Source organism: Salvia hispanica, chromosome 3 (genome assembly GCF_029641045.1).
Source record: "Salvia hispanica isolate PSC_SH4W2 chromosome 3, Shi_PSC_v1, whole genome shotgun sequence".
Classification (NCBI taxonomy): Eukaryota; Viridiplantae; Streptophyta; class Magnoliopsida; order Lamiales; family Lamiaceae; genus Salvia; species Salvia hispanica.
In genome coordinates this window covers 37,802,178-37,828,238 of record NC_142694.1, presented here as the reverse complement: position 1 = coordinate 37,828,238, position 26,061 = coordinate 37,802,178, and the positions used below count along the sequence as shown (strand labels likewise).

Sequence of the window (26,061 nt, the reverse complement as noted above, 5' to 3'; positions counted from 1 at the left end):
CTTGGTGATGATCCTAGCTTCTCTATATAAGTGTGGATAACCCTCTCCCTTATGAGGCCTTTTAAGGGGTGAGTGACTCATTTCTAATATGGTATCAGAGCAGGGCCCAAGTCGATGATGGTTTATCTCTTTATCTCTTCTCTTGCCTACCCACGTGATGGAAGTCCGATGTGTCATTCCGGCCCACACATGAGGGGGCGTGTTAAAATTCTAATATCTTATCCCACATCGGCCTGGTGATGATCCTAGCTTCTCATATTAGAATTTTAACAGCTGACAACCTCTAATGTTAGAATTAGATGACGTGATTGCTAATAGAGAGCGAATCACCAACTCATTTAGTCATTACTATCTGTATTATGAAATTGGGGAGCCTCTGCTGCTCCATATAAACTATTAAAATAATATATTTTTATTTAATATATTTTATTTAATTTCTTTATTTATTTTATTTCTTTGTGTAGAGCAGCAGAGGTGGTTGTGCTGAAATGCACGATAGAGGATCCCCATCCTATGAAATTGTGCTTGCTAACTAAGTTGAGACATGAATTACTTCCTCTTTTCCAATTAAGTTAAGTAATACTCCTCCCGTCCTATAATAATTGTCACTTTTATTATGGGTACGAGTTTTAAAAAATGTAAATAAAAGTTGGTTGGAAAAGTTAGTGGAATGTAAAACCCACTTTTCTATATTGGTTTTATAATAAAATGTGAGTGAAGTGATTAGTGGAATGTGAGACCTGTTTACCATTTATGGTAAAAATGAGGTATAACAATTATTGTGGACGAACCAAAATGAAAAAGAGTGACGATTATCGTGGGACGAGGCCAGTATTATTCTTTTTTTAAATGTTCTAATTAAGTTAAGACATTTTATTTTTTATCAAAAAAAACATTCAATCACTCTTATTTTATTCTATCAATTACTTTACTACCTCTTTATCTTTCATACTTTTCGTAAATATTAGCTACATTTATCTTTCATACTCTTATTTTTTTGATTTAGCTCCTTATATTTTGATTTAAGTCATCCATAAATATTAGCTACATTCTAATTTTGGTAATTTATAGAAAATAATCCAATTTTTTTTTATTAACAATGCTGTTTTTTCTCAACATTTATCTCATTTTACCAATTTCGTATTATACTTTATACTCCCTCCGTCCCGCTTTAGCAGTCCAATTGACTTTTCTGCCCTCTTTTTGTAAAAATGATAAAAAATAGTTAAAATCCAGAAATAGTAAAGTAAAAGAGACAATAATGTAGATAAGACTATTCTCTATATTATTGTCTCTCTTACTTTACCATTTCTCGACTTAAACTATTTTTTATCATTTTTACAAAAAGATGGCAGAAAAGTTAATGGGACTGCTAAAGCGGGACGAAGGGAGTAGTATAATTCGCGGATGTTCAGTTTGCAGAATTATATCTCATTATTAAATTTGTATCTATGTTTGGTTCATAAGATTGAAATCCATGACTTGGATTAAGTCATAACCAACCCCCCTCCTACTAAAAATAGTCATAGCCAAACCCCCTCAAAGTAGTTAATAGTTCATGAGATAATTAGTCATAGCCAACCATCATACTAATAATCTCACGACTTAATATTACTCCTTCCGTCCCCAATTAAGAGTCACACTTTTCCATTTCAGTCTGTCTCCAATTAAGACTCACACTTCATTTTTACCATAAATAGTAAGTAGGTCTCACATTCCACTAACACAATACGCTCATATTTTATTATAAAACTAATATAAAAAATTATGTCCCACATTCCACTAATTTTTTCAACAAATTTTTCTTTATATTTTTTAAAACTCGTGTCCGGTTAAAATGTGATTCTTAATCGGAGACGGGGGAATAATATATTTATATTAATGTGAGAAAAAAAAATTCTTAAGTAACGTGGCATCTTTAATAATACAAAGTAAAAGTGATAATTACACTTAGATTGATAATTTTATTACAAAATGGGAAAACTTTAAATCGATGCAAGTATTGAAATTAGGGTGTACGTATTTTGTCTTTTAATAATGCAGCTGTATGAATAATTTTATAGGGGTAGCTAAAGCAGAAGAGGAGCCGAGGACTAGCGGTCGGCTAAAAGATTCGAAGCCGTTTAACACGGACAAGAACGTAGCCGGCTCACTGGGGCCCTTGTTGGCTGTACACATATGATAATCAATATATTCCCGTGCTGATAATCTATTGAACTTATCGCTGTTTCCGAAATGATAATCTGAATAGCTTATCATCTCCACTGAGTCTCCCCATTCCTCCTATAAAATGACTTATTTTCTTCAAATCTTTTTTGCTCTAGAGAGAGAATGGAAACCCCCCATGTGTGTATGTAGCTTTATACACAATCTCTCATCTCCATATCTAAAATCAAGCCCCATTTTGTCGTCAAGCTCCTCGGCTGTCTCTCCATCGATCGATTTCAGAAGTAAACCCTTCCTCTCTCTCTGAGCATATAATTACTAAAATTCACGCACACGCGGGCATTGTATGCATATTTATTCTGGAATATCGCTTTCAATACAACTCTTATTTTGATGTTTTTTCTCTAAGCTCTGCTTTTGCTCACCAACGCATAATTTCTCTTGACTTTTCTCTTCTGCTTCCCCTTTTCTTCCATTTCAAGCTGCTTTCATTTCTCTGATTTCTTAAATTAGCTTCGAATTCCTAAATTTTTCGCCTCAGGTTTTATTCAATTGTCGGTGCTCGCTTTGCCCCCCCTTCTCATAAAATTCTCCATCTCTGTTTTGTTGAGATCAGTTTAAGGATCTAGGTTTGTGTTGAATTTCATTTCTCCACGTTTTTTTCCTTGTGTTTAAGCACTTTACTTTAACACTAGTCTTATCTTAGTGGAGTATTAAATGGAAACAATTAAACATGGCTAGTGGTAGTCCCTTCAATTTATTGTTTTTCTCTTGCTTTTTTTTTAAAGATTAATCATTTATTGTGGGTTTTACAGATCTGCTACTATAGTTTACTCTCGAATTATCCCCCCGGATTTGAAGGGGAGTTGGTTGAATGTCTTCTCTCAGTAGAGAACTGGTGTTCTTGATCTTACAGTTCCTAGATGAAGAAAAGTTCAAAGAGACCGTTCACAAGTAGGTTAATTCATTACTATTGCAAGTGCTCTCTGTGTGTGTGAATTGATATTTTTGTGTTTTCTCGTGATTGGGTTATAATTAGTATCTGTTTTTGTTAATGTGGCCTTTCTAATTGTAGGCTTGAGCAAGAATCTGGGTTCTTCTTTAACATGAAATATTTTGAAGATGAAGTTCACAATGGGAACTGGGCGGACGTTGAAAAATACCTCTCTGGTTTCACTAAAGTAGACGACAATCGCTATTCAATGAAGATCTTTTTTGAGATTAGGAAGCAGAAGTACCTTGAAGCATTGGATACGTGAGACTGTATTTTTGCTTGTTGAGAGTCTGAATTTCAAGAATAGTTTGATTTGCTAATTTAAATTGGGTTTTATTGTGTTATATATAGGCACGATCGGTCCAAGGCTGTTGAGATCCTCGTAAAAGATCTAAAAGTATTTGCATCATTTAATGAAGAGCTTTTCAAAGAGATAACTCAGCTGTTGACATTAGAAAATTTCAGGTATTCAAGCAATTGCTATTTATTGATCACCTTCTTAGGTTAGATAATGATACCTTATCACACTGAGCTTTTTGTTTCTTAGGGAGAATGAACAGCTATCAAAGTATGGAGATACAAAATCTGCACGAGCCATTATGCTTGTTGAGCTGAAGAAGCTTATTGAGGCAAATCCATTGTTTCGTGATAAATTACAGTTTCCGAACCTTAAGAACTCAAGACTGCGAACACTAATCAATCAAAGGTAAGCTCCACTTTGAGGCATAGTATTGGCTTTGGCTCTACCTGTACTGTTGGAGTTCAAGAGAACTATTGTGTTTAAAATGATTACAGCAAGACTTCTATAGTGATCAACTCTCAGGGGTTTATTCGGTATTAATATTCCTTGTGAAATACGGACTACTAGTTATTAGGTATACCCTGTTGCTTAGGAAAAAAGACACCAATGCTTTTCCCCCCATTCAATTCTATTCTCGTACCAGCTCATTACAGCAATTGCATAGACAAAAATTGATGGCATATTTTTCTGCAGCTTAAATTGGCAGCACCAACTTTGTAAAACTCCAAGGCCGAATCCAGATATTAAAACACTTTTTGTTGATCACTCATGTGGACAACCAAATGGTGCACGCGCACCCTCTCCAGTAAACAATCCACTGCTCGGAGGAGCAGTTCCAAAACCGGGTGGCTTTCCTCCGTTGGGTTCACATTTGGTTGGTTTATAAATGTTGATATCTAGTTTTGGCATTTTCCTGGCATCATCTTTTTTCGCTTACTGTCCTGTTATTGGTCTGGCCAGCCCTTCCAAACTACTCCAGCCCAAGTTCCAACACCCCTCGCAGGTTGGATGTCTAATCCACCTACTGCAGCTCATCCGCCTGTCTCTGGTGGACCTATAGGTCTTGGTGGCCCGCCTATTCCAGGTTTGAATTTCTTTATATATGAGCATTTTCAAAATCACATTGTAGCATCATGTAAGTTCTAAAACTGAATGAGAGATTGTTTACTCTCCTCTCATTGGATTTTCATTTGGTACTCCATTTTTTCCTTGATATGTATGACATTGGACCATTATTCTGCAGTAGTTAGCTCATTCCTTATGGAAAAGAACTGTTATGAGCAATTTGATTTCTTCTACAATAATGAAACAAGCTTGTGATGAAATTGGATTGTTTTTCGTTGAGTTACATCCACAAATGCTGTATAGTTTATGTTGCGCAGTATGAATGTTGATACTTTTCCCTTAAATGTGAATACCATAGTATGTTCACCACTTCAGTGTTACTTGATGCATATGCACGTTGGAATGTCCTAGTTCTGAAAGCATTAATTCTTACTTGAGTTGTGTTCTAAACATAACTGCTTCGCTTTAATACTCAACCAGGTTGAGTTTATTTCTAAAGTGGTTCTGTTTTTTTGTTGCCTTGTGCAGCTTCCCTTAAACATCCTAGGACTCCGCCAACAAATTCCTCTGTTGATTTTCTTGGTGATTCTGAACATCCTAGTAAAAGAATCAGACCTTTGGGAAATGATGAGGTGGTTGGATATGTTAAAGATAACAGTCTTGATATCCCTACTTTAAGGTTATTGTGTTCATCATCTAATCTGCGTTTTATGGTATGCAGGTGAATCTTCCTGTGTCATTCCCTGGGCATGCACATACCCAGGCTTTCAATGCACAAGATGACCTGCCCAAGACAGTTGCACGTACTTTGAACCAAGGATCATCTCCTATGAGCATGGATTTTCATCCTATCCAAAAGACTCTACTTCTAGGTTGGTTTTGCAACTAGATATTTTCTTTGTTTTCTCAATGCAATCTTCATGTAAAGATTTTGCCAATTTGATGTGCTACATTGTTTTTCTATTTGAAAACTCAGTTGGAACTAATGTGGGAGATATTGGGCTGTGGGAGGTTGGTTCGAGAGAGAGGCTAGTTCAAAGAAACTTCAAAGTGTGGGATCTGACTGCTTGTACAATGCCTTTACAGGTACCACATTTTTCTTTAGTGAAGTTAGTTAACTATCAATCATCTTGAGTATCATTATCCCGGAACATAAGTTTCTACTAAATCCAGGCTGGTCTGGTGAAAGATCCTGCCGTCTCAGTGAATCGCGTGATTTGGAGCCCAGATGGGTCTTTGTTTGGTAATGTTGCTTTTAAGCCTCAAATAGTTTAATGCGATATCACTGATTGTGTGATTTGATATTTATCTCTCTTCATCTTTCTTCCAACAGGAGTTGCATATTCAAGACACTTGGTACAGATTTATTCATATCATGGGAATGATGATGTGCGCCAGCAGTTGGAGGTGAGTTAGCCACCAAACCTCATTGATCAGTGCTAAGATTATTTTATATTACTCTGACTACTGGTGTTTTAGATTGATGCTCATGTTGGCGGAGTAAATGATATTGCATTCTCACATCCCAATAAGCAGCTTTCTGTGATAACCTGTGGAGATGACAAGCTAATCAAGGTAGTTTAACATGGTAACCTTTAGTTTTGCTGCTAAGCTTTTATATTCATGTAGTGAATTGTTTTGTGGTAATTCGTGATTATTAGGTTTGGGATGCCAAAACTGGTGCCAAACAATACACTTTTGAAGGTCACGAGGCCCCTGTATATTCAGTGTGTCCTCACCACAAGGAGAATATTCAGGTGAATAAGCTATCATAGCAATTACATCATTTGTTAATAATCTGAGTTCATGATTAATAATATTCAAATCAGAATATTTTTTCTCTCTTTTGTAATCTAATCATGTAATCAACAGCTATGGACAATAAGATGTTAAAATAGTTCAATGTATATGTTTCTTTTTATGAAGTTGCTTACAATATATCTGCCATTATTTTGCAGTTTATCTTTTCTACAGCATTAGATGGAAAGATTAAGGCGTGGTTATATGACAATTTGGGATCTCGAGTAGACTATGATGCTCCTGGTCGTTGGTGTACAACCATGGCCTACAGTGCTGATGGTTCAAGGTAAAGTATTCTGGTTCAAAGTGCAATATCGATTTATACCAGTTATATTAAGTTGGAAATTTTCTTGTTCAGGCTTTTCTCTTGTGGGACCAGTAAAGATGGAGAGTCGCACATTGTTGAATGGAATGAAAGTGAAGGAGCTGTGAAAATAACATATCAAGGTTTCCGAAAACGATCATTGGGGGTCGTGCAGTTTGATACTACTAAAAATAGATTTTTGGCAGCTGGTGACGACTTTTCTGTCAAATTCTGGGATATGGACAATACTCAACTTTTGACTAGTAGTGATGCTGATGGAGGTCTTCTTGTGAGTATCTTATTAACATTATGGATAGCTTATAAGTTATTTTGTTTTTTGAGTCGACAGCTTAGAAGTGTGACTGTTCACTGAGATATTATTTTGCTTTCAACAAATTAAAAGGCAAGTCCACGCATCCGGTTCAATACAGATGGGACCTTGTTGGCTGTTTCTGCTAACGAAAATGGAATCAAAATTTTAGCAAATCCAGAGGGTCTTCGATTACTACGTAATTATGAAAGCCTTGCTTTTGATGCCTCAAGGGCTTCTGAAGCTGCAAAGGTAATTACATTTACTTGCAATATCTTTCTGAATCCATATTATATTAATGGTTTCATGTTGTTAACAGCCCACTGTCAATCCAATATCTTCTGCGGCGGCTACTAGTGCTGGACTAACGGACAGGGTGGGCTCAGTTGCTGGCCTCTCCACTATGGTTGGTATCCTTTTCTAAATTTCTGCTGCTACTTACCCTCTACTGCTTTGAACGATAAATCTTTGTTACCTGTTTCCTATTATGTACTAAATTTAGTACATTCTTTAGTCTTTCTATGCTTACAACACTATTTGATATTGTAGAATGGGGATACAAGAAATCTTGGAGATGTGAAACCTAGAATAACAGAAGAAACGAATGACAAATCAAAGATTTGGAAGCTCAGTGAAATTAATGAACCATCTCAGTGCCGAGCCCTGAAGCTCCCAGAGAACTTAAGAGTAACAAAGGTGTATCCTCTTTTTGTTTTACATCTTACCGGGCATATACTTGTTAGATATCATTTTTTATGATCAGCAGTTGCCAGGAGATTTTATGTTTCTTTCGAATTGTAAAACAGTGTTTTGCATCAAGCATAAGAATATGTTCATATAGAAGTTCCTGGCGCTATAAAAAGCTTGGTATAAGTGTATAACACAATCATTTATTTTCCACCATAATTCTTTCCCACAGCGCACTTGCAATCCATAAACTTTCTTTTCTGATATAGTCCTTACCATTTTATTTTATTTTCCTTGTATCTTGGTATACTTGGTCAACCAGTAGTCGTTATCACTGATTATTAGTTATATTGATGTATGAAGATATAACGATTGTTCTTGCATTCTCAAGTTGTTTGAGTATTGTTTAGCTTTAGCCTGTCTGATTTATTCTACCAGAGCCAAACTGTTAACCAGAACGATCGACAGCGTGCGTTATCGTTGAGAACACGGTTCTTAACAGATCTCCTCTTGTTTAGAACTTATCCCGTCTAATTATGCCTACTAAAATCATGTCATTTTCATGTTGATTGTGCAGACATGTTGGCACTTGGTCACTAACAAGGTTCTTCTTTGTATTGCTCTAACAGATATCTAGGTTAATATATACAAATTCTGGTGGTGCCATACTGGCATTGGCTTCAAATGCAATCCATTTACTCTGGAAATGGCAGCGGAGTGACCGTAATTCGAGTGGAAAAGTAAGAAAGGATTATTATCTTCTTAACCCTAAAATTTCAAGTATCTGTCACCTGAGATTAAAATGTTAATGATGTAGGCAACTGCCACTATTTCACCACAATTATGGCAACCATCAAGTGGCATTTTGATGACCAATGATGCGGCCGACACAAACCCTGATGAAGCCGTTTCTTGCTTTGCTTTATCAAAGAATGATTCTTATGTAATGTCAGCATCTGGAGGAAAGATATCTTTGTTCAATATGATGACTTTCAAGGTAATGATGTAATGAAATAATGAATTTTGTATCCTTGTGTTTATTATGAGCTTATATTCATTTCTCTAAATCATGAATATTGCAGACAATGACAACCTTCATGCCTCCACCACCTGCAGCAACATTTTTAGCATTTCATCCTCAGGATAACAATATAATTGCGATCGGGATGGATGATTCTACGATTCAGATATATAATGTCCGAGTAGATGAGGTATTTAAGAAGTTGGGGTTTCTTTATTGAAAACAATTATTGCGTCAGAGGCTAGGAATTAAGTATTTTATTGATTTGATTTCTTGTGCAGGTCAAAAGCAAGCTTAAAGGTCACTCTAAAAGAATTACAGGACTTGCCTTCTCAAATGTTTTAAATGTCCTAGTTTCATCAGGAGCCGATGCTCAGGTAAAGAACTTTTCTGTTTATTTGCTGCTGAGTGTCCAAGAATATTGCTGCATACGATGATAAAAAGTTTCTCCAACTGCTGAAACAGCACTCTTATCCTATTAAGTATTTTTTGTAACAGTTTGAAAATTGAAGTTGATAAGACTCTTTCTCATATATCTCATTTTCTCTTTTCTTCTATTGAGACAAAGTGAATTGAAGAATCTTTTGGTAGCTTAGTATTGTGAAGTTCTTAAACCTGAGAATGTGTGTCGTACTAATGTTGATTTGCTTACTTTATGATGAGCCATTCCTGATTGTCATATATATTTGGCTGTTCTTGTCTAGATTTGTGTGTGGAGTTCTGATGGATGGGAAAAGCAGAAATCGAGATTTTTGCAACTACCTCCTGAGAGGTCACTGACAGCACAGTCAGAAACACGTGTACAGTTTCATCAGGACCAGATTCATTTTCTGGTTGTACATGAGACTCAGCTCGCCATATTTGAAACAACGAAATTAACATGCATGAAACAGGTAGTTAGCTGCACAGTTTGTTTTTTATAAAAACCAAGAGTTTCTTAGTGCAGATCTCTAACACTTTGCGTCTTTTCCGTGGTCAGTGGACACCACGAGAATCTGCTGCCTCGATATCACATGCGACGTTTTCCTGTGATAGCCAGCTGGTATATGCAAGTTTTCTTGATGGAACGGTGTGCATATTCACTGCTGGGCACCTTCGTTTGAGATGCCGCATTAATCCTTCCTCTTATCTTCCCTCAAGTGTCAGGCAAGTGTTTCTCATAACCGATTGCCTTTGGGCTTTGTTTTCCTCATGTTTCCCAAGGAGCCATAGTTGCATCGCAAACTAGTCTCTCATCTGAATATTGATATTGTGAAGTTCATAACTGGTCCTGTCCCATTTTATAACGAGTCAGACTCATGTGCATCCACCCTAATTAGATCCTAATTTGGGATTAAATAGACCCCAGTTGCGACTGTGAACCTAATTGTAGTGGATCTACCGTATATTCAGATGTACATATGTGCAAAAGAGGTTATAAAAGTTCTATTTATTTCTTAGTTACCTAAACCTTGTCTTATATTCTCCAGCAGTTCAAATGTGCACCCTCTTGTGATTGCTGCACATCCACACGAGCCAAATCAGTTTGCGTTGGGTCTCTCAGACGGTTCAGTTCATGTTTTTGAACCACTTGAATCCGAAGGTAAATGGGGTGTGCCACCACCGGCTGAAAATGGGTCTACAAGCAGCGTACCAACCACTCCTTTAGTCGGGGGATCGTCCCAAGATCAAGCACAAAGGTGATATCCAGAAATTAGACATGTTACAAATCGCAGTAGGCAACGTTGCATTTTCAACTCTCACCGTATAACTTTGTCTTGGGGTTTGGTGGAGAATGACATTGAGGTTAACATAACTGTACATTAGTATTCTGGCACTCCATAACGCATTCATCTTCTTCTTCTTAGGAGCTGGTTATGTAAGTAACTCACACCTTTGGCTCATACATGCCAATCTAATTTGCCACATTTTGGGTAAAACATAAGTATGATGTAAGATGAAAGGCTTTTTGATGTACTATTGGTATTCTAGACTAGTAGACAAATTCATTTTGTTGTTAGCCATCTCTCTTGTTCAAGATAAATTTCTGCTTGGTTTAGCTGCTTCACCCAGTGATGAAATACATTTGTCTGTTTATTCATATGTTGATATGTGTGTGATTTTTAATGTAAGCATATGTGAACAGTAATTTTTTAAACTAATTTGTGCAGTGAATCGAAGAAACACTTATGTTTTCTTTTCTGTTTCATAAAAACATGATTTTGTTTCCCTTTTTGGACATTATTCTACGCCAAATTGTTACAATAGTATGCACAATCATTTTATAACAATATATTTAAAGTGAAAATTTTTCTCTCTTCACAATTAAAATAGCATTAGATTTTTAAAATTTAGGTTAATTTCACAAAACTTGGGAATAACATCTAAGGAATAATGAGAGACTTCTCTTCTATAGGAAATAATTAAGGGAAGGGTAAGACAATAAATTTATATAGGAAATAATTAAAGAGAAGAATTAGAGTATAAATTTTAGAAGGGATATGATTTTTTTACTATAATTTGGTTACTAATTATACCTATTTAAGAACATAAACTATATTTATGCATATATTAATTTCTTTGTCCCATAAAAATATGGACTTTTTTCATTTTGGACTGTACCATGAAAATAACACATTCTATTTTTGGTAACTTCACTAGCTTAGGGAGATCAATCGACTGAAGCTTGTTAATGTCATTTGTTGTTACCATGCATGAGTCCAACATAAGGGACTTCAAGTATTTGAGTGACTTAAACCAGCACTTTTCACTCGAGAGCATGTTCAGGGAACCCAATTGAGTAACGGAGTAAGTCTTGTCACAAAAGCCTTTGTTCCTCAGTACAAAGAAAAATTACACGAGCGAAAAAATATTTACTGTAACAAGTGATCAATTTTTCTCTGCATAAAACCATTGTAGCTAAGAATGTCTGTCTCTGATAACTATTCCTCCAAAGAGATGAAAAAAGGAGCACACACACAAAAATGGATTTTCCATAAAATAAAATCACAAATTAATCATACATCTCCACCTCAATAATCATTTCCCTTCTACTTATATATGCTTGCTCCGTCCATGTATTAGAGCATCTACAAAGTTGGGTTGCTAACATGTTCCATCGAGGCGGGACGTTTGCGGGCTTCGTCTACAAACATGAAGATGATTGCTCGTTTATGCTGCAAACGATCAAGAAAATAACCACAAGTTCAGTTTCCATACTTGCCATTTGCAATTTATCATATTATTGGAAGATCGGTTATAGATTAGGACTTGGAAAATATTTTTCACATAGATTAATTAGGGTAATACTAAGGCAACATAAGATATATGCTGAGATACGCACACACTGGCTATCAAAGCAAGAAATATCATGGAAAATTATGACATACTACAACGATTTCGACTTGTTACATTGGATGTTCATGTCATATTTGTAGTTTTTATTAAGAGAGTAAAACTGGATGATGGTGTATGAAATAGAGACGACTCATATTGGCGAGTTCAAGTATGATTTCTTGCTCTTATGTTTAATAGATTAATGAAACTTTATGATGTTGTATGATATCGAGACGACTCATATTGGCGAGAAGTATGACTTTCTTGCTCTGGCACGGAGTATATTTTTAAGTACTTTTTGTGACATGTAATCGTGGTCGATTGTATCCATGTTAAATGAATGGGTGAATGCATTGTTATAGTTGTTTCTACGTCTATACAGAGATGCTATTGAAACTAGAGAAGATTAGCATGACACAAATAAATCAAGAAATAGTCTACACTCTACATGGAATCAAAAAATGAAAACGTAAATATAAATAATATATTTAGCCAATCTCAATAAAAATCTGCAAACCCTCTTGCACGATTTAAAACCTTCCCATTCTCCACAAAGTGCAACCATTATGGCATCCGTAGCATCAGTTTCCATGGAAATCGCCTCGACTTTTGTGGGATTAGCCAAAAGCCGCTCGTATCCAATTTCATATGTGAAAACCACACATTTTTTCAGCAGAAACAAGCAGTGTTTCATTGGTCAGAACCGCAAGTTCTTGGCTTGCACCAGTTCCGACAAATCAAGAATCGTACGTTCATCGAAGCAGCTGAATAGGCGCTTTTGCCGCAGACTCTCCGCCGCAGAAACTGATGATTCTGGTGTTGTCACCAAAATCCCTCCTGATAATAGAATCCCTGCTACCATTATTACTGGCTTCTTGGGTTCTGGGAAGGTGTTTTTTTAGTTATCGGGTTTTGATTTTCACAGTTTTGGATGTTATTTGTCTAGTTTTGTATGTTAAGTGTTCGACTTTATCTTTCTCTTTCTTATGTGAATTGAGTTTTGATAAGGGCTTGTGTATGCAAGTATACGTGTGATTAAAGAGTTTCAAATAGTCAAAGATTTCATCTTTTGATTGTTTTTTCTCCTATCTTCTTGGTGAAGTTGAATTATGCCATGTCAATCACAGTTGGACTTCTCCTTATCTGAATGATATATTGCATAATTAAGCTACTTTGGTGATAAAGTTTTAATCTTGTTACATAGTATTTTGAATTTTTTTTTTTATATGGAGTCAGTCGGCAACACCTAGAATGTTTGATTGGCCACTAAACCATTGGACTGGGAAGATGCTATTCTCAGTATTTCTTCCCAGCTAATTGAACCATGGATGCAGTTATGTACATGCTTAGAATTTAGATTAAGTCTACCCTATCTTTGCATTCTTGACACAGGGCTTGTAGATTCTTATATGTACATCAGTACATTGCTAAGTGAATGATTTTTACCTTGATGTTAGCGGATTTATCCTTCTAATTGATTCTCAATTGTTTGGCAGACAACCTTGTTAAACCACATATTGACTGCTGAGCATGGAAAACGCATTGCAGTCATCGAAAATGAGGTATGCAGTGCTGTTAGTATTAGTGATGAAGTGGATAATACTAATGGGATCCGAGATTATCTGCATGATCAGTTCTGTATTAGAGAACTTCATTTTGAATTGGAACTGTGGTGCATTCTTTTCCCTCAAGAGCATGATAAAATGCTCTAGAGGAGATTTGAATGTTCAGTTTTATAACTAGGTGGATCGAGTCTAATTCTGGTTGACTTATTGGTATATCAGTTTGGCGAAGTTGATATTGATGGCTCCCTAGTTGCTGCCAAAGCTGCTGGAGCAGAGGACATTATGATGCTCAATAATGGATGTCTATGTTGTACCGTGAGGGGGGATCTTGTAAGGATGATTTCAGAACTTGTTAGTAAGAAGAAAGGGAAATTTGATCACATTGTTATTGAGACAACAGGTAGGCTGATTGTATAAATGATTTAGTTTGCTTTGAGGATTAAACATTCTTTATTTTTGTCTTCCCATTTTCATGGCATGGAAATTGATGTATGGATCAATGTTCTGCACCGCATCACATCTTTTCAGGATTAGCAAATCCAGCACCAATTATTCAGACGTTTTATGCTGAGGATCAACTATTTAATGATGTTAAACTTGATGGAGTGGTCACACTTGTTGATGCTAAGCATGCTGGTATTCATCTTGATGAAGTTAAGGCAGAAGGTGTTGTCAATGAGGCAATAGAGCAAATCGCATATGCTGATCGCATCATAGTAAACAAGGTTCAGTGAGGTGGTAGTTATTACATGTTCTATTCTTGAAAAACTCATGTAAAGTTTTTTTGTAAGTATTAGCGAATCTATGCCTTCTTTTCAGATTCTTATTCGCCTAACTCAACCTGCGGTTCTTAGAATGTCTACTCTAGAGTTTGACATTTTGCTATAAGACTGATTCATGGTGTTCTGATTACAGACTGACCTTGTTGGCGAACCTGCAGTTGCTTCTCTGTTTGAAAGGATAAGGGTGGGTTTCTCGCAAATTCTGTTTGACTACTTTCTTCTAATTTTTATTTGTCCTGGATCCTCTCTGACTAGTTTTTTCGTGTAATCCAGGGCATAAATCGTATGGCTCAACTCAAGAAAACACAATATGGACAAGTTGATTTGGATTATGTTCTTGGAATTGGAGGTTTCGATTTGGAAAGGTCTATGTCAATTTAAACCTTGACCATTCTTATAGTTCGTTTTATACGCTGACATTTGGAAAGGTCTACTTCAATTTCCACATTGAGAGTGCTTCCAGAACTTAATTTGCTTGCTGATTATGAGGCTAATTTTTCTTAAGTTATAATGGTTATGGAAACTCTTGAACTTTAAACATGCAGAACAAAGAGTGATGAATCAACTCTTGGAACACTTATGGGCTTTAACTGAAAAATGATTGATGAATCAGCTTATAGGAAAGTTACCTGAGAAAAAAGTGCTTATGCTTCTTTTTTGGTAGGAGGGTCTATATTTGTGGCAATCGTCTTGGGTAGCTGCATCATGTATTCATCACAGTATTTTATTTGTCTGATTTCCTATATGAATATGTGGAACTTAATTCCTTCTTTAGCTGCAATGTGCCCTTTCTTTTTTCCTTTAGTCTCTTTCTATGATTGTATACTCTGGTTTTCAATACAATAAGTTTGGTTTTCCATTTTTTTGTGCTGTATGGAAATTACATGATACTTTGGCTCGAAAATAAATTTATTCTTTTTTGCATGAAGTATGATTCAATGTATAGCTTGCTCAACCCAAGTAATACTTGCAGAATTGATAGTGCTGTTGATGTGGACCACTCAAAGGAAGCTCATGATGGTCATAGCCATGAGGATGGGCACGAGCATGATCACAATCACGATCACCATCATCATGGTCACGAACATGGCCATAATCATGACCATGGTAACTTTTTGTTTCATTATCGTCTTGAGAAGTACCTTGAATATTGGCACGAGTTGTGCTATACGAATTAGAACTGCTAACTGGAAATATGGTTATCAGATGCGTGTTTTTTTCTCTTTGACTCCAGCTTTCCCTTTTCCTTGGAATAATCAAGTTATGCAGTTCATTTACTCCCTACCCAAAAACAAAGTGACATTTTTTGCATCATATGCTCTGCATAAATGATGATGCTGATGATAAAACAATCACATCAGTTGAGTTTGCCATGTTAATTTATTGAATACCATTGCAGAACACCATGACCATCACCACGATCATACCCACGACCCTGGTGTTTCTTCTGTTAGCATAGTTTGTGAAGGGACGTTGGATCTTGAAAAGGTTGGTGGCAAAAAAAGTCTTTCTTCCTTTCTTCTAAGGTCTATATGCAATGCTGATTTGGTCTGTTGACCATATTACAGGCCAACATGTGGCTAGGTAACCTGTTGTTAGACAGAAGCGAGGACATATATCGAATGAAGGGTCTTCTGTCTGTGGATGGCATGGACGAGCGATTTGTGTTTCAGGTACACTATATAAACACCTTTCCTTTGCCTCAGTTCGTAACTATTTGAACATCCATATGCTTGTTCAATCTTTGAAATACTTTTCTGCTGCTTTATGAGATTTATCATGTTTTGCTTGAAAGTTACTACTACTATTGTTTAATTTAAGTAATTGTGTGTCGTTGTAGGGTGTCCACGACATATTCCAAGGCTCACCGGATAGGTTATGGGGCGCAGATGAAGCGAGGGTAAATAAGCTCGTATTTATAGGGAAGAACCTGGACAGGGAGGAACTGGAGCAAGGCTTTAAGGCCTGTCTATTGCAGTAAGGAACTAGTAACTACTATGATTTTGAGGAATCTATTTCAATATTAAGCAGCTGTTTTTGTCATCGACTATTAACATAGTAGTAACGTTAACATACCTCAACTTATCATGATTAATTATTTGTGTTGCTATATACTTACATCCTTGTGTTCAATATTTTTAGATTTTCTCAGGAAGAATTATTGTTAAAGTTTTTTTCTTGTGGAGACATTTTTTCTTCTTTTCAACTTTGATTCAACTTGTACAACCATCCGTCCACACATCACCCTGGCTCGGCCACCTTAATTATCCTAATTAATTTATTCATCAATAAAGTTTTAATCAATTTACAATTAATTTAATTATAGCTTAGTAATGGGGTTGTATACTTGTTTGTTTGTTAAGTTTTTTAAAGATGAGTCGTCATTTTCAAAAGAGTTTATTTACAAATATTAAATTCAAATATGAGCAATTAAATATCCCCAAAAAAAGATTAATTACATTACTAATATAAGCAGTTAAATATCCCCCACAAGATTAATTACATTACTATATTGAATGCAATGTTAATAGTGACTAATACTATTCCTATAAAGGAGTGTGCGGTTTGTAAGATTGTATTTCGGAATAAAATTTGTAGTGTGTTTGATTTATGATATTCAATTTCACAACTTAATTCTTGATAAATAATCAAAGATAATTAATTATATAAAATAATTTAACAACTCAATTCCAGATTTTATATTGATATTATTTTATCCAGGAAAGTAAATTAAAAACTCAACAAAAATATCAAACCTCTCAAGAATAAAGAAAACCATAACAAAAAAAAAGAAGCTTGTTTTCCTCACGGAAACAGTGTCAGCTATTTAAGCAAGAACCTCCCCCTTACTTGCCGTCTTCTACTCCGTTCCACCTCTCTCAAGATTCTTAAACATGGTATGTACTTTTGATTTTAATGTTTCTTCCATTTGGGTTCTTAAAAGTTCGAATTTTTTCGTGATTTCCGGTTTTTTTTTTCAAATTTCTCTGGCAAGAATGGTTCAGTTCGCTTATGCTCATTAACATAGTTACACAAATCTATAATTTTACATGAATTAGCTGTTATCTTCGTGATGTAGCCCTAATTTATGCGATTTAATTGGGATTAGTGTTTTGATTTTGGGATTATCCGAGAGATATAGGCTAGGCTAGGGTTTGTGAGCTACTTGATTTGAAATATCGATTTATGCATTTATCTGAACAATTTCAGGGCTCACATGGGGAGGATATGATGGAAGAGGAAGATGATTACGTTGAGTATGTTCCTGTGGCGAAGAGGCGCGCGCTTGAGGCGCAGAAGATTTTGCAGCGCAGGGGGGCGTCTTCTGCAGTCGACGAAGAGATGGAGAAACAGAATCTCGTTGAGGCCAAACCAAGTCTACTGGTGAAAGCTTCTCAACTGAAGAAAGATCAGCCGGAGATCACCCAAACCGAGCAGATGATACTACAGGAGAAGGAGATGATCGAGCACCTTTCGGATAAGAAAACTTTGATGTCCGTTCGGGAGCTGGCTAAGGGCATCACTTACACTGATCCTTTACCCACTGGGTGGAAGCCGCCCTTGCCAATAAGAAGGATGTCGAACAAGGCTTGTGATGCCATAAGAAGGCAGTGGCATATCATCGTTGATGGAGATGATGTCCCGCCACCAATCAAGAACTTTAAGGACATGAGGTTTCCACAGCCCATTTTGAAGAGTTTAAAAGCTAAAGGGATTGTGCAGCCAACACCCATCCAAGTGCAGGGCCTCCCGGTTATTTTGTCTGGGAGAGATATGATTGGGATTGCTTTCACAGGGTCTGGAAAGACCCTTGTTTTTGTGTTGCCACTCGTTATGATTGCATTGCAAGAGGAGATGATGATGCCGATTAATCCAGGGGAAGGACCTTTTGGATTGGTTGTTTGTCCTTCTAGGGAGCTGGCTAGGCAAACTTTTGAAGTTGTAGAGCTATTTCTTGCATCTTTGAAAGAGGCTGGCTATCCAGAGCTCCGGCCTTTGCTTTGCATTGGAGGAATTGATATGAAGTTGCAACTTGATATAGTGAAAAAAGGAGTTCACATCGTGGTTGCTACTCCGGGGCGACTGAAGGATATGCTAGCAAAGAAGAAAATGAATTTAAACAACTGCAGGTAATGCTTCTTCCCCCTTTGCAACTTCTATTTACTTGGGCTGTTAGTTGTTGATTGCTGCATTCGATAGCCGATAGTTATGTGATACTTCCATGTAAAATTAGAATTATGGATCTTGTTAGTTAAGGTGTGTTATTTCATTCGTGGAGTATGAAGTGAGCGTTTATGCAGATATCTGACATTAGATGAGGCGGATCGTTTGGTGGATCTAGGATTCGAAGATGATATTAGGGAAGTTTTTGATCACTTCAAGGGCCAAAGACAGACTCTTCTGTTTTCTGCCACCATGCCCACGAAGATTCAGAATTTTGCAAGAAGTGCCCTTGTAAAGCCTGTCACGGTAAATGTGGGAAGGGCTGGAGCAGCAAATTTGGATGTGATTCAAGAAGTCGAATATGTGAAACAGGAGGCGAAGATCGTTTACCTTCTCGAATGTTTGCAGAAGACGTCACCCCCTGTTCTGGTATTTTGTGAGAACAAAGCAGACGTGGACGACATTCATGAGTATCTTCTGTTAAAGGGAGTCGAAGCTGTTGCAATACATGGAGGAAAAGACCAAGAAGACAGAGAATACGCCATATCTTCGTTCAAGGCCGGGAAGAAGGATGTTTTAGTGGCTACTGACGTGGCTTCAAAAGGTCTTGACTTTCCTGATATCCAACATGTCATCAACTATGATATGCCTGCAGAAATAGAAAACTATGTACATCGGATCGGAAGGACAGGGCGGTGCGGGAAAACAGGAATTGCAACAACCTTTATCAACAAGAACCAGAGCGAGACGACTCTGCTTGATCTGAAACACCTGCTGCAAGAGGCGAAGCAGAGGATACCTCCGGTTCTGGCAGAGCTGGATGACCCGATGGAAGATGCGGAGGCAATAGCTAATGCGAGTGGAGTGAAAGGTTGCGCCTATTGTGGTGGGCTTGGTCATCGGATTCGAGATTGCCCCAAGTTAGAACATCAAAAGAGCCAGCAAATTGCAAGTTCAAGAAGAGATTATTTTGGTTCTGGGGGCTATCGTGGGGAAATGTGATTACAGAGTTATACTCTTCTCTTCACTCCAAGTAGATATAGTGTCGAAACGTTTTATGTTGTATTTTGATGATGAATCGAAGAATTGAATGTCCAGTTTTGTAGACAAACTTTCGTCTACAGAGTGGTCGAGCAAATGTGGAAGATAACATACTTAACATTTCTCTTATCTATAGTTGTTAATCATATGCAGAACAAGATTCTACTATAATCATCATCATATCATTAAACTCTCATGAAATAGTATAGAATGCAAATGAAAATTTTGCTTTTACAGTCTCCTATTTATTATTTACTCTATTTACTATACAAGAGGAGCATGGCTAAGAAAAAAAGAGAAAACACAAGAAAAATATAAAGCTAAAACACAAAATGGTCTCTAGCAACTGCTTCATCTGTTCCATTAGAAATGAAGGAGCCGTAATTGTTTACCGTCATAAGATTTTATGTAATATTGTCTTGTGGGTTAATAAGGACAGAATAAAATACTAAGAGAGATGAAAAAGTAGACATGATGATATTTACATTTTAGAAAATATTTCAATTTTAATGGAACAACCTAAAAAGAAAAACGTTTGTTTTAATATGATAGAGGAAGTAGATAATTTAACAAAATATATTTAGCACGAAAAATAACTCATCTATATTTGAAATTCTATGACCAAATATAAATGAATTATCTCCCTACTAAATAGGCTCAAATAAAAAAAATAGAAAAATAGTAAAATGCATTGTATTAGTATAAGTATTTTATTGGGAAGGGCGCCCCTTGCGGCTGCAATATATCAGTTCTGAAGTCTGAGAAGTTGTCATCCATATATGACACACGTTTAGATAAATATGGCTTCTACTTTTAGTTTATTGTCAAATCATATCGTACTACTACAATCTATCCACCTCTTAATAACGTCATAATATTAAATTATTTTATTTTATTTTATCTTCAACTTGTAACTTTTAACTAAATTAAATTATTAGTACTTGATTCGTCATTCAACTATCTTCTCAACATAAATTAATAATATCAATTTACTCAATTTAAATTGATGCAGTACATTTTTTTGGATGTTACTACTAATATTCAAAGTAACCATTTCTAAATCTAGAAATATTATATGTTATGTTTTTTCATTTCATTTAATAAATCTATCAATATATAAAGAGACAGTTTTTTGGAGGCCCATGTGGCACACTTTTGGGCGGGAAAACTATCTATTGGGCAATCTAAAAGACAAATATTATTGGATAAAAATTGGTCCAATGAAATGCAGAAAAATTGGCTTCTACAAGAAGTTTAAGACATTTATATAGACAATATTAATTGAATCTATATTTTTGTGGACTGATTTTCTGAATTTTGATTGCAGCATAGCGTGGTGCTTGGAATCCGGCGACAGCTCCGACGAGAGGGTGGCAGGCTGAGGGAGACGGGGCGGTGGCAGAAAGGCGGCGGCTGGCCGAGAGGATAGGAGGGATCCGGAACGAGAGAGATGGAAGGAAAGTTGAGAAGATGAGAAAGAAGAGGAAGGAGAGAGAGAAGTACGGCGGCGGCAGCAGCAGATTCATTCAAAAATCTGATCTTTCTCGCTGGAGAATAAGAAAAAGGAGAGGAAAAGAGAAGAGTGCCGGAGTTGGGAGATGAGGGAGCTGGCGGGTGAGGTGAGTCCGGCGGTGGCTGAGGTTCGGCTGTGTGTTGAAGGGGCACAAACTGGAGGTACTACTGCGGCGACATGGAGATTGTTGTTCAGTGGGCCGACGGACAAGAGGAGTTGCCCGGCGGCGGCGGCAAGTTGGTGTTTTGCGGGTTCCACCGATTAGAGGGAGAGATAGAGAAGGAAATGAGGGAATGAAGGAAGCAGTTGGCGCTGCTCACCGGCGAGGTGTGTGAGGCGGCGGCGGTTAATGGAGAGAGACGGTGAGAGAGAGTGAGAGTGGCGCATCATTAGTTTAGGGTTTCATAAAATGTGGCTGTTGTATACTAATTGGGCTCTAATTTGGGCTTTTAGTGTATGATATAATTTCAGCTGTAATAGTGTAGTAGTAGTATAGATTTTATAATTAATGTTTTTATTTATTTAAATAGCATTTTAATTTGGATGTTGAACTCTATTATTATTATTATACTTTAAATGGTTCTAATTTAGACTTCTAAATTATTGTATTTTGTATAATATATATTTTATTAAGTTAAATTATTTTTTAATTGAATAATTTGAGTTTTAAATTTGGGTGTCATGACTATAATATTATTATGTCTTAAAAGTTTGGTTTTATTTGACTACTAAGTATTACTATTATTTATTCGTTCAAATAGTTTGGTTTTATTTGACTACACTCATATCAAATATTAAAGGGATATTGGCATCTAATATCACGAAACTTTCAAAAAGTTGGGTTTTTCCTACGAACTTTAAAATTGACAAATAATATCACGAACTTTACACCGTGTTTGTTTTTTCCCACGAATGAAAAAATTCCCACAAATAATATTATGATATAGATTTTTTTTCGTAATTTCTCGACAACAATTTTGAAAGCTTCAAGTTTTTCAATCTTTGAAGATAGTTTTTCTTGAAGCACACCCTCCAAAATTATTCTTCAATCTATTAAAATAACATGAATTTTTTCATTCGTGGGAAAAAACAAACTCGGAGTAAAGTTCATGATATTATTTGCCAATTTTAAAGTTCGTGGGAAAAACCCAACTTTTTGAAAGTTTCGTGATATTAGATGTCAATATCCCAATATTAAAATAGTATATAATCATCTGCTAAAATATGAAATGTTTCTATTCTTTTTACTTCTCAAAAATTTGGAATATGTTTATACTGAATTCAAATATGGCTAAACCAAAGAATTATGAAACACCAATAAATAATGATATAAAGTGAAACTAAATTAATATCATTATCAAACAAATAACAATATTGGTATGTCTTATTCTATTTCATCCACACATCTCCTCTTTTGTTATTTCTTTTATTTTATACTACACTCATATCAAATATTAAAATAATATATAATCATCTACTAAAATATAAAATGTTTCATTCAGAGTGGATCGAGAGAAGTATGATTGTACAAATAATTTTTTGTCGTTGTTTATAATATTACAAATACTTATGTTAATTACTCCCTCCGTCCCCTATTAAGAGTCACACTTTTCCATTTCGTTCCGTCCCCAATTAAGAGTTACACTTCATTTTTACCATAAATAATAAGTTGGTCCCACATTCCACTAACTCAATTCACTCACATTTTATTATAAAACCAATATAAAAAAAATGGGTCCCACATTCCACCAACTTTTTCAATAACTTTTCTTTACATTTCTTAAAACTCGTATCCCGTCAAAGTGTGACTCTTAATCAGGGACGGATGGAGTAGTTCTTATCTATAAATATATTTTTATACTTATTTACTCTATACTATTTATTATAAATTAATATATCTTCATTATTTAAAAATCTTTTGTCCTGTGCATAGCACAGGTGTAAACACTAGTTTATTTAAAATGACACATTTCTAAATTTAGAAATATTATAATATCTTATGTTTTTTCATTTAATTTAATAAACTAGATAACATTATATCTAGATTATAATAACAAGTGAAAGTAATACTCACTTGAGTTCAATTATTTCAATGGATAATATGGAAAAAGGTGCGGCATAAATTATTGCTGAAGAGATCAGAGAAATTTGCAGGAAAGTAAAAATGAAAGGTCCCGTGAATTTCAGAAATACAAAAGCAAAACTGGAAAAGGATAGATTTTGTAACTCCCAAAGATATATATCTCTGCCATTTTTCTTTTCCTACTCCAATCCAACATCTCAAAATCAATCTACTTATGGATATATTATGTATTCAATAAAGTAAATTTTTAAATAATATGGTCATTATTTTAGTTCATACTGTATTCTATAAATTGATCCATTTAACTCTGGAAAATAATGATGGCGTTATTTATACAATCAGTCAACTCAATTTTTACACAACTAGTATATTAAATTGGTCCTCGACATTCTAACATTTGTATTAAATTAGTTTTCAATATCATAATTTTACTATTATTTTATTTATTAACATATTTAATTAAACTTTATGTTCTTATTTTCCTTAATAATTGCATCTTCGTATTTGCCATATTTATTCTCCTGAATTTTGTCATCAACTAACTTTCAGGCCATCCGCAGTTCTATCTCTTATTCATCCATTAATTATTTATGAATCTCACTGTACTTTTCAGCTCATCTCTTAACTAAGAGACATCACCTGCATCCCTCCATCTCTTAATCATCTCATCCCTTAACTATTTATTCAATTACATTTTTTATTTTTATTTCCAACAAATTCAATTAATATTTCATTGAAATATTAAATTAATACTAATAATTCATTAAATCATTAAAAATCACAAAAATTACAACATCCGAAAATACGAAAAATACATAATTGAAATCCTATGGAGTATTTTTAATTTTAATTTTAATTTTTTAATTTTTGATTTTTATTAGTACAATATTGAAAAATACAAAAAATTAAAAATTACAATATTTTTATTTATTTAATTTTTGAATTTTTCTGAATTTTTTTTAAAAAACAAAAAAAAATATTTTAAACGGATATAAACGACGCCCACTCGCGGGCATCACGTCGCCAAGGCGCGTGGCGAGCTGTCTTGTGCCCAGCCCCTTTCGCGCGGGACACGGGACGGGATGGCTCGTCCCTTCGGGACGAGATAGAGGTTGCAACACGGTCTCGTTGTCGTCTCGTCTCGGCGGGATGAGATAGGGACGGCGACGAGCCGCGCTACTGATGCCCTCATAGTACCATTTCTAGAACATCCTTTATGTACAATATACAAAAGGTGCTGCATTAAATATTTATGAGCTAAATTATTTTCTAGTATATATTTTTAAAAAAATTGATTTTAAGAAAATTCGTATTATGTTAAACAAGATATTGAAAGAAGAAAATGTAGTGAAATTTGGTGTTCCCAAAAGCAAAAATGAGTGCATAAAAGCAACTCATTTTATGAGCTCTTCCCGCTTCAGTTTCTCTCTCGAAAAATATCCGGCATGGCATCTTCGTCCGACCTGAACCCGAGCCCATCATTCTTCACCAGATTCGACCCGAACTCCATCTTCGTCCAAGCCGACCCATCCACGTTCCGGGCCGTGGTCCAGCGCCTCACCGGAAAAACCATCTCCGGCGACATAGGTCCCCGGAGGCCAGCCTTCAAGCTCCAAGAGCGGCGCCCAACCGCCATCAAACTCGTCAAGCTGCATAATTCTCCGGCGATAAGTCACCGGAGACTCGCCGGAGAAGGCATGTTGATGGCGTCTCCGGTTTCGCCGCTGGAGTGCATGGCGGCGCCGGAGGAAAGAGGCAGTGGAGAAAAGGGATTTTATTTGCAGCCGAGCCCGTTGAGCACGCCGAGAGGTTCCCACCCGCCGGAGCTGCTGCCGCTCTTCCCTCTGCGTTCACCCACAGATAATTAGTTATAGTAATTAATTTCCTAATCACTTAATTACTAGTGCTATTATTTTTTAATTATTGGTTTAGTGTATTATAATTATAAATGTGTGTATGTGTTACATTACTGGTTGATTTGTGGATGTCCTTGATGAAATGTTAATTTCACCCCAATGATGAGCTCTTAATTTATCTTATATAGTGATTATTCAGGCTTTTAGTGTTCCATCAAAAATTATTGTTTCTTAATGGCATTAAACTTTATGAAGGTCACATAATGTTTCATCAGTTTATACGACTCTTTAAGCGCATGTTTTATAGGGTAGTTAACTCTTCTAAAAATGAAATTACATAAATAAAAAAAAAATTATGAAATTCCATCCGTATATGAATTATCCATCGTTACCAAGCATGAATTTTTGTTTGCATGGCATCTCATCATCCAACCTCTTTATCCTTTTGTGTTTCCCGGAGTGATAAAGTTTTGTTACTCCTTATACTAGTAGTATTATTTACAAAATTGAATTTTGGAGAATTTAGGTGGGCTTAAAATCTGTTTTCTTTCCCTTGGATAAGTTCGCAACCCTGTTTGATGTTCAGGTATAAATCTAATAAACTCACCGGCGCTTTTAATTACTATCCATAAGCTTAACTGCAGTTTGATTATTATTTTTATGAAAATAAATGCATCTACAATCATTACAATGCCTACTGCTAGTAACGATTGAAACTAAATCTATAATACTAGTGTCTAAGCAAATTAATCAGATCAACATAAACCGAAAGAGTCAATTAATAATTCGAGTATTAACATAAAATGTATGTTCATTCACGAGCATTGAACTCGCCAATTTAAATTATGAATGTTTTCTATTTTCATGCAACGTTATCGTAAGAAAATGAAGAATAAGAAAAAGATAGAAAAAACTAGACTAAAATTCATTTTTTAGTTCTAAATGTTTAAATTTTCAATTAAAAGTTTGCAAGTTACTAATTGTGTCCAAATTGTGTCGACCGTTAAATTTAACAACAACGTCACTTTTAGGACAAAAATGGACCAATTTACAACAATTAGTGCCTTCACAATGCTTAGTACATCACGCTATCA

At 35.7% G+C, this 26,061-nt stretch overlaps 4 protein-coding genes across 5 annotated transcripts; all 4 read left to right on the top strand.

Moving 5' to 3' along the window:
• The first annotated feature begins 2,324 nt into the window (after positions 1–2,324).
• Positions 2,325–10,695, top strand: LOC125214019 (protein TOPLESS-like). 2 transcript variants are annotated; one of them, XM_089067986.1, is made up of 26 exons: positions 2,325–2,450; positions 2,982–3,120; positions 3,242–3,421; positions 3,512–3,625; positions 3,708–3,866; positions 4,155–4,335; positions 4,422–4,545; positions 5,055–5,158; positions 5,248–5,398; positions 5,503–5,612; positions 5,700–5,769; positions 5,860–5,933; positions 6,006–6,101; positions 6,188–6,283; positions 6,485–6,612; positions 6,685–6,919; positions 7,034–7,192; positions 7,260–7,346; positions 7,490–7,636; positions 8,257–8,367; positions 8,445–8,624; positions 8,710–8,838; positions 8,930–9,025; positions 9,353–9,541; positions 9,628–9,794; positions 10,121–10,695. In XM_089067986.1, the coding sequence occupies exons 2-26, from the start codon at positions 3,041–3,043 to the stop codon at positions 10,329–10,331; spliced, it is 3,378 nt and encodes a 1,125-aa protein (XP_088924112.1). In that variant the 5' UTR covers positions 2,325–2,450; positions 2,982–3,040; the 3' UTR covers positions 10,332–10,695. The 2 variants fall into 2 exon arrangements, with proteins under 2 accessions (XP_088924112.1, XP_088924111.1); XM_089067985.1 differs by having other exon boundaries at positions 10,118–10,695.
• A 1,781-nt stretch (positions 10,696–12,476) lies between these two features.
• LOC125211602 (uncharacterized) lies at positions 12,477–16,443 on the top strand. The gene is made up of 10 exons (XM_048111471.2): positions 12,477–12,853; positions 13,460–13,525; positions 13,748–13,928; positions 14,057–14,253; positions 14,444–14,494; positions 14,584–14,675; positions 15,284–15,417; positions 15,710–15,798; positions 15,879–15,983; positions 16,151–16,443. The coding sequence occupies exons 1-10, from the start codon at positions 12,530–12,532 to the stop codon at positions 16,289–16,291; spliced, it is 1,380 nt and encodes a 459-aa protein (XP_047967428.1). The 5' UTR covers positions 12,477–12,529; the 3' UTR covers positions 16,292–16,443.
• Positions 16,444–17,064: 621 nt separating this feature from the next.
• Positions 17,065–19,644, top strand: LOC125214512 (DEAD-box ATP-dependent RNA helicase 35-like). Its single transcript, XM_048115571.2, has 3 exons — positions 17,065–17,207; positions 17,521–18,440; positions 18,612–19,644. The coding sequence occupies exons 1-3, from the start codon at positions 17,205–17,207 to the stop codon at positions 19,474–19,476; spliced, it is 1,788 nt and encodes a 595-aa protein (XP_047971528.1). The 5' UTR covers positions 17,065–17,204; the 3' UTR covers positions 19,477–19,644.
• Positions 19,645–24,445: 4,801 nt separating this feature from the next.
• Positions 24,446–25,150, top strand: LOC125217008 (VQ motif-containing protein 11-like). The gene has a single exon (XM_048118826.2). It carries the CDS (start codon positions 24,557–24,559, stop codon positions 24,977–24,979), a length of 423 nt encoding a protein of 140 aa, XP_047974783.1. The 5' UTR covers positions 24,446–24,556; the 3' UTR covers positions 24,980–25,150.
• The last annotated feature ends 911 nt before the right edge of the window (positions 25,151–26,061 follow it).

What these genes read in the sequence shown, in the direction of transcription:
- LOC125214019 (XM_089067985.1), top strand. Translation starts at nt 3,041, where the DNA reads ATGTCTTCTCTCAGTAGAGAACTGGTGTTCTTGATCTTACAGTTCCTA. An exon ending in CGAACACTAATCAATCAAAG is followed by an intron (nt 3,867 to 4,154) that starts GTAAGCTCCACT and finishes ATTTTTCTGCAG; the next exon opens with CTTAAATTGGCAGCACCAAC. An exon ending in ATGTGCGCCAGCAGTTGGAG is followed by an intron (nt 5,934 to 6,005) that starts GTGAGTTAGCCA and finishes CTGGTGTTTTAG; the next exon opens with ATTGATGCTCATGTTGGCGG.
- LOC125211602 (XM_048111471.2), top strand. Translation starts at nt 12,530, where the DNA reads ATGGCATCCGTAGCATCAGTTTCCATGGAAATCGCCTCGACTTTTGTG. An exon ending in CATTGTTATTGAGACAACAG is followed by an intron (nt 13,929 to 14,056) that starts GTAGGCTGATTG and finishes ACATCTTTTCAG; the next exon opens with GATTAGCAAATCCAGCACCA. An exon ending in GGAGGTTTCGATTTGGAAAG is followed by an intron (nt 14,676 to 15,283) that starts GTCTATGTCAAT and finishes TAATACTTGCAG; the next exon opens with AATTGATAGTGCTGTTGATG.
- LOC125214512 (XM_048115571.2), top strand. An exon ending in ATGAATTTAAACAACTGCAG is followed by an intron (nt 18,441 to 18,611) that starts GTAATGCTTCTT and finishes GCGTTTATGCAG; the next exon opens with ATATCTGACATTAGATGAGG.
- LOC125217008 (XM_048118826.2), top strand. Translation starts at nt 24,557, where the DNA reads ATGGCATCTTCGTCCGACCTGAACCCGAGCCCATCATTCTTCACCAGA.